This window comes from Alligator sinensis, unplaced genomic scaffold, assembly GCF_000455745.1.
Source record: "Alligator sinensis unplaced genomic scaffold, ASM45574v1 scaffold1408_1, whole genome shotgun sequence".
Lineage (NCBI taxonomy): Eukaryota > Metazoa > Chordata > Crocodylia > Alligatoridae > Alligator > Alligator sinensis.
The window spans coordinates 735,646-742,812 of record NW_005842519.1 but is presented as its reverse complement, the minus strand read 5'-3'; the positions used below and the strand labels follow the sequence as shown (position 1 = coordinate 742,812).

Sequence of the window (7,167 nt, the reverse complement as noted above, 5' to 3'; positions counted from 1 at the left end):
GCGTTCACGCTTTGTCCCCTCTTTTTCCCCTCTCCCTGTTGGCAGCTACCCGTGTCACCATGAAGCTTTTTGGTTGAGCACGCCTAAGCCGATCCATTGCTTGTCATTTATTTCCCTTGCTTTTCCCCCAGCTCGGTTTGCAAAGTGCTCCCTCAGCAAATCTGCAACGGTGGATTTAGACCATCCAAACTCTGCCTGCCACCGATCCCGTGCATCTCCCACGTCATGGCTCGGGAGCAGAGTTTTGCAATCTGACACAGCCCAGGATGGCAAATATGCATGAGCAGATGCAATAGTAAAAACCCAAACAATTCCTATGGCCACGGCATGTCCAACTGGATTGGAAATACCAACAAGGAGATCTGAGGCCTCCAAAGGCTTCTCTTCACTTAGTCTAAGCTGGGGAAACTCCCTCCCATCTAGCAAACAGCTGAGCCCCCATCAAGTGGGGTGTTTTTCTTTTGTAAATGGAGAAAGGGACAGCTTTCACCACATGTGGGACCCTTGGTACTTGCAAAGGGAGCTAAAGAGCTTCAAAATCCCACAATCTCATCCTCACCACATCTGGTCTCAGTGGGGGCAGATGGCAGGACAAGGAGCAATGGGCTCAAGCTGCAGCAAGGGAAGTTGAGGTTGGATATTAGCAACAACTTTCTCACTAGGAGGAGGATGGAGCACAGGCTCTCCAGAGAGGTGGTGGAGTCTCCATCCTTGGGGTTTTTTAAGCCAAAACATTGTCTGGGATGATGTAGTTGGGGCTGGCCCTGCTTGGAGCAGGGGTTGGACTAGATGTGACCCCCTGAGCTCCCTTCAACCCTCGTTGTCCATGATACCATCCGTCTTCAGGGGGATTTGAAGCGTCGTGATCAGATGCCACCTCCCCTCCCTCCCAGCTCCTTCCATACCTTGCTTTTAAAAGCTTTATTTGAGGTCAGGCACCCCAAGGGAGGCACTCGGAGCCTGGAAGGTGGTCGGGCGCAGGGAGGTGGGCGGCTCAACGCAGGAGCGCCCCCTACTGGCCCGCCACACCCTCCCTCCCAGCCCCTTCCATACCTTGCTTTTAAAAGCTTTATTTGAGGTCAGAGACGCCCTGAAACAGCTTTGAACAAAATGACAGGTTTTCCCCCAAAAAAATTTGGCAGAAAAATAGCTGGTCTCTATTCGTACAGGATCTTCATCCCAACCCACGGATGGCACCGACGCTCGGACCTGAGGGCAGAGGGCACATGCCAAAGATCCCCATTCAAACACATCTAACTCAATATGTCAATTGGCTGCCATTAAACACCTGCCCTCCAAGACATAACCCATGTCCATCCTGCTTACACACACACACACACAATTTTAACCATCTTGAACACCACAAATAAATGAGATGAATCCTGGACACTTGATCTGAACGTGTATTATTTGCCACAAAGAAGTCCAGTATGTGAAACTTGAACAAGTCGTGTGGTTTCTCATGGTTAATAAAAGTTACATCTGCCGGCTTGGTCTTCCGTCACTTCCCGTGTCCGTGTCATGTCGCCCCGTCTACGATCACAACGCACTCTACTACGGTTCACTCTGCACCATAAAGACAATCGTCCTCGACAGCGAGGGGCTGCCGAAGGAGGACACCATGCACGACTCGCCATGACATTGTGCGGCTGTTATTCTGTTGTGCATTTCAGAACGGCAGCTATGTTCCTGACCCCATTTTCTTTTTAAGGGGGAACCCTTTAAAAGATATTATTCACGAGGGTGTTTCCCCCCACACTCCCTTCCCCTTTTCATTGATCAGCTTTGCCAAATATCCACAATTTTGCAAGTCAGAAAGATACTGCATGTTGTCAAAGCATCCCAGCAGAAGCCCCCGCCAGCTCCCTCCTGTAATCTGTCCAGCCTCGCACGGCCCCAGCCCTCCAGGGAGTGTGAGCACCGTGATTGTGCTCAGACCCTGCCATGAGGCACGTGGGCACCACTGAACCGCCAGGGGCTCGGTGGCAGGAGGTCCTGGGGTCCAGGCCTGTGCTCAGATCCCTGCACCCACCAACACTCACCTTCTTCCTATACGTACACGTGCAAAAACACCTACTTGTCCAACACAATTGTGCACCTGCCTTTTGACACATGAGCACATGCACACGTGCGCACAACCATCTGCTTCCTCCACCAATGCACACCTTCTTCCTGCACACACAAAACCGCTTACTTGGCCAGTATAATTGTTCACCCTCCCTTTGACTCTCACACTCTCAACCATCTGCTCTCGCCCATTTCTTCTTACCATTTCCCTCTGTTTGCACGTGCACACACACAGTTACACAATGATTGACTCCTCCAACACACACAGATTACAGTGATTGACTCCTCAACACCGTTACACAATGGTTGATTCCCTAACACACACACAGTTGCACACTAATTGACTTCCCAGCACATTCACAATTTGTGTCAGGGGAGTTGATCACTCACACACACAGTTACACACTGATTGACTCCCTAACACACTCACCACCCCCACTACAGTGATCGACTTCTCCAACACACACATACACAATTACACAGCGATTGGCTCCTCTAACACAAATGCACATACACACACAGTTACACACCGATTGATGCTGTAACACACACACACACTTACACAATTATGGACTCCCCCAACACACACACTACAGTGATTGACTCCTCCAACAAACACACACACTTATACAATGTTTGACTTCCCTGACACACACACACAATTACACAGTCATTGACACACAAACACACATGCACACACACAATTACATAATGTTTAACTTCCCTGACACACACACCGTTACACACCGATTGACTCCCTAACACACACACTTACAGAATTATGGACTCCCCCAACACACACACACACTACAGTGATTGACTCCTCCAACAGACACACCCACTTACACAATGTTTGACTTTCCTGACACACACACACAATTACACAGTCATTGACACACAAACACACATGCACACACACACTTACACAATGTTTGACTTTCCTGATACACACACACACCATTACACATTCATTGACACACAAACACACATGCACACACACACTTAGACAATGTTTGACTTCCCTTCCCCCCTACACACACACTGATTGAGTTCCCTGCCCCACACACACACAATTGACTCCCCAACACACACACATGCACACACACACACACACACACACAGAGAGCAGGGAGGGCGGTGGCTGGTGGTGCAGGTGCAGGTGCCCAGCCCAGGTGCAGGCACAGTCCTGGGCACCGTCCCAGGTGCAGGCTGCAGTGCTCTGGGCAGCTCCGGCCGGACAGGGGCAGGGGCAGCCCGGACCAGCTGGACCAGGTGCAGGGAGGATGGAGGAGCTCGGCTGCGTCTATAAAAGCCCTGAGCCCGGCTCCCTCCAACCCACTCGGCCCCGGGATGGCGACCAAGGTGCAGCTGCGGCCTCCCCCACCCCCGCCCCCGCCCCTGGGCACCACGGCTGGGGTCCGTGAGCACATCTGTGCAGTCACCAGGAACTACACCACCAGCCCCAGGCTGAGTAAGTGGGGTGGACTGGGATGAGGGGCTCAGACTGGCCACGTGGGGTGTCCCCTGGGCTCCTTTCCCTGCTTTGCTGGCTCACTGCACCCTTTCCAGCTCCGTGCTTCAGTTTCCCTGTCTGTCGGGTCAGTTTGAGTCCGGTGCTGGTGGTCGTAATTGGGAGCTGGTGGGTGGCTGCTTCAGAGTTTCCCTCCAGGGGAAGGGTATCCGGCTGCGTTTTGTTTATCTCCGGGGCTCTGAGACGAATCCCCCAAAGCCAAGGGGTGACTCCAGTGTGAACAGGAGCAGAATCAGGCCCCCCCAGATTAAACAGGGAGCAAAGCAGCCTGGAGCACCCTGGCTCTTGCAGTTGCATTATGTTGTTAATGTGCTTCCAATTCCCCACGCTTCTTTTCTCCCCAGAGATGCTGGAAGTGTGTGTTTGTGCCTCCATGCAAGGGGATAAATGCGGGTGCACGCGTGTTTGCATGTCTAAGTCGGTGCTTGTGTGTGTTAATGATGTGTGAGAGAGAGAGGAGAGGCAGGCCGTGGGGGGAGGCAGCTCCATTCTCTGACATTTCCCCACGGCAATTTCTGTTCTCATCAGGAACGTTTGGCACCCAGAGATTTCCCAGACTCTGCTTTTTTCCCCCCAATGACTACACGCAAATAGCAGAAGTCCCAGGTGGGGGATTTGGCATCCATTAGTAGCTGCTGATGAGCTAAGCCCCCCTTCTCTTCCCAAGTCAGCTTTGTTTTTGAGCGACGGGGACCAGCAAATATTTTTCCTGATTTCTCATAAAAACAGGCCCCGTTCCCATCTCTCGTCAACACGGGGTTTTAAATCCTTTTGCTGCAGCTGAGAACTTTTCAGGCTCCTTCTGAGTGTGCGAGTGACAGATTGGGTGTAGCAATGGTTGTGTATCCCGGAGCGTGTGCATACAGGGTCAGTATAAAGCACAGGCGTTTGGGTTTCCTCGGTGTGTGTGACCTCTGTACATGTTGCACGCCCACGGCGTGTGTGGGGGTGCGACAGCCCGTACGTGTCTGTTCCGCCCACGTTTGCAGCCACTCTCCCGCCTCGTGCACGCTCCCATGTTCACCTTGCCCAAGGAGAACGGCTGCAGGACAGCCCCGGCCTCCCTGACGTCAGCCCCGGGCTCCCAGCTGCTCCGAGTAATAAATACTGGAGAGACAAGACCCCGCCGCCTTCCCGCAGCTCCTGGCTCAGGGTGTCACCCTAAGCAGAGAGCGTCTTGCAGAAAGCAATGGGAAAAGCACCACTCAGGACCTCTCCTGCATGCAACTGGGGCTGCTGTGGTGTGTGTCATAAGCCCTATACTGCTCATGCAGAGTCTCAAGCAGAGGCCTGGGGTTTGCTAGGAGGTGGCTCTGCGGCTGTAACTGCTGAATGACTGGGGGTCAGGCAACCCTTGAAATTCAGCCCGTCAGCAGAGACGGCTGGGGCTGCCTGGAGCATCACACGGGGGGCACGGGGCTCGGGCCAGGGACGTGCCTCCTGTAACAGGCAGCGGGGTAACACTACCTGCCCCTGTGCTGGACACACCACGGAGACCTGGTCCCTCCAGTCAAGGCTGTCTGGTTAACCCAAGATGCCCGAAGCCTCTGGTTGCACGGGTCGACCCCTGGCCCGACTGTGGCATCCCTGTTGAGGGTCACCTTGCAGGTTGGCGACTGAGAGAGGAGGCAGAGCCAGGTCCACAGGGTTGGGGTTAGGATTATTTGCTTGCCCTGCAAAACACAAGACCAAACATTTATCCCCAAATCTACCTGGCCACCCAACACGGCACACCATGGGGGTAGGAAAAGGGTGGCACGCAGCGGTCTTCTTGAATGTGCTGAGCTCTCCAGATTTCCCCCCAGCCTCCACCCCACGTGTATAGATGCCAAGTGCTAATCATCTAATAAATGACCTCTGATCGGCTTGTTTTTTGCTGAAACTTTTGGACCTGGACTGAACTGTGGACATGGAAAGCATGAATTAATTAGGAGTCATGTTTCTGTGAAAACTGTGTTTCTGGAGGGACGGAGCTCCTTCCTTTGCCATTATGAAACACTTTTTTCTCTCATCCTGTTTTCTCTTCCCCAAAATGTATGGCCTTCTGCAAACAAGGATGTGCCGTTTAATATTGTCATTATTAATATTGTCATTATTAATATTATCTAGAAACTTCACAAAAATCTATTGTAGCAAACCAGCCTCTAATACATTTGGTTACATGGATTACCATGAGCTAAAGCTAGGGTATAGGATATCTGGATTATTTATTGTATGCTCTTCCCTTCTAGTGTCTTTTTTCAGGCTTTGGGTTCTGTTTAACGGTATCTCGTTACTGGTTTAATTAGGCATGTTGCTGGCTTGCTGCCCTTTGCTGACCAAGCTGGTTGTTGGATCTGCAAAGGTTTGCTCTACGGTCTCTCAGAAATAGGCTTCTGCAGCCTGGCTTGGGCCCCTAAAAATGGGCAAGGCTGGCTGAACTCCCCCTGTAAAAGCGGCATGCTGATAAGAGCCAATGGGCCATGTATTGATCCAGGGATCTGCAGAGACAGCCCCGGAGGCTGCAAGGCACAGGCCAGGGGCAGGGGCTGGTGCCCACTGCAGCTGCTGCGGATGGGTGCAGAGGGGATGGGCAACGGGCTGTCCTTGATCAGCTCTGCTGTCCCAGCAGTGGCACCAGTATAGCCCAGATATACGGGGCCTGCTGCAACTCTTTGGGTTTGTACAGCGCCTAGCGCAGTCTCGGAGCCCCTAGTTAATAGGAATCTATCTATCCTGTGCTCATCGCTGTAGTGTTGCTCTGTGCTTCTGTAAAGTGAGGATCAATAACCATTAGCCCTGGCTGTACAGAGCCGGCTGCTTGCAAAGTGCTTTGGGATTTAGGTGCACCGGGGAAGGATACAGCTGTGGCCACAGCTGTTCTGTGCCTTGCTGGGAGCTCAGGGGGCTTTGCAACCCGCTGAGCTGTGCCCCCGGGCTGCTCCCACCCCAGGTGCCCTGGTCTTGCTCAGCACCGGGTGAGACCAGCGAGGCGCTGCCCACGGCCGCCTTTCACCTGGAGCAAAACCGCCTCCGAGCAGCCCCTTGTTTGCTGTCAACACAGGCAGGGTGGGGAGCGGTCCGGCAAGGCAGGGATTTTCTTGCAGGCGGGCAGAGACGGGGAGATGGGGATGGCTTTGTCTGGGCAGAGCCAGGGGCTTTGCCAGGTCTGAGTCGGAGCCAGCTTGGGGCAGCAAGACAAGGGCTGGCGCTGCCTCCTTTCGGGCTCTGCTGAAGGACGGAAGGGGTTAAGGGACGAGCGGCTCAAAACCGCTTCTTTTGGAGCTTTTAAAAAAAAATCTCCTGGTTTGTTAAGAGCAGTTGGGAGAAAAACCTTATCTTCCCTTTTTTATTTTTATTTTGTAATTGTTTTATAGCAAAAAAGGTTTTTAAATGCATGAGAGAGAGAGAGGAATCAGAACTCATGGCAGAGGTGATATCTTTTATTAGACCAACTAGATTTTTGCACATTTATTTATTTATTCATTTATTTTTGTAAAAAAGCGTTGCAAGAGATGGATTTTTGTGTTGCTTGAAAAAGGATTTGGAGCAGGTTTTTTCCTCCTTTTATTTCCCCCCCCCCCCCACCC

The 7,167-nt window shown here is 52.3% G+C and overlaps 1 protein-coding gene across 1 annotated transcript in view; it reads left to right on the top strand.

The window, feature by feature from the left end:
• Nucleotides 1-3,248: 3,248 nt before the first annotated feature.
• ATP6V1B1 (ATPase H+ transporting V1 subunit B1) overlaps nucleotides 3,249-7,167 on the top strand; it is a 56,555-nt gene continuing 52,636 nt past the window's right edge. The window contains exon 1 of the mRNA XM_006031636.2: nucleotides 3,249-3,538. Coding sequence (XP_006031698.1) covers nucleotides 3,418-3,538 — 121 coding nt within the window. The 5' untranslated portion in view covers nucleotides 3,249-3,417. The remainder of the gene's footprint in view (nucleotides 3,539-7,167) is intronic.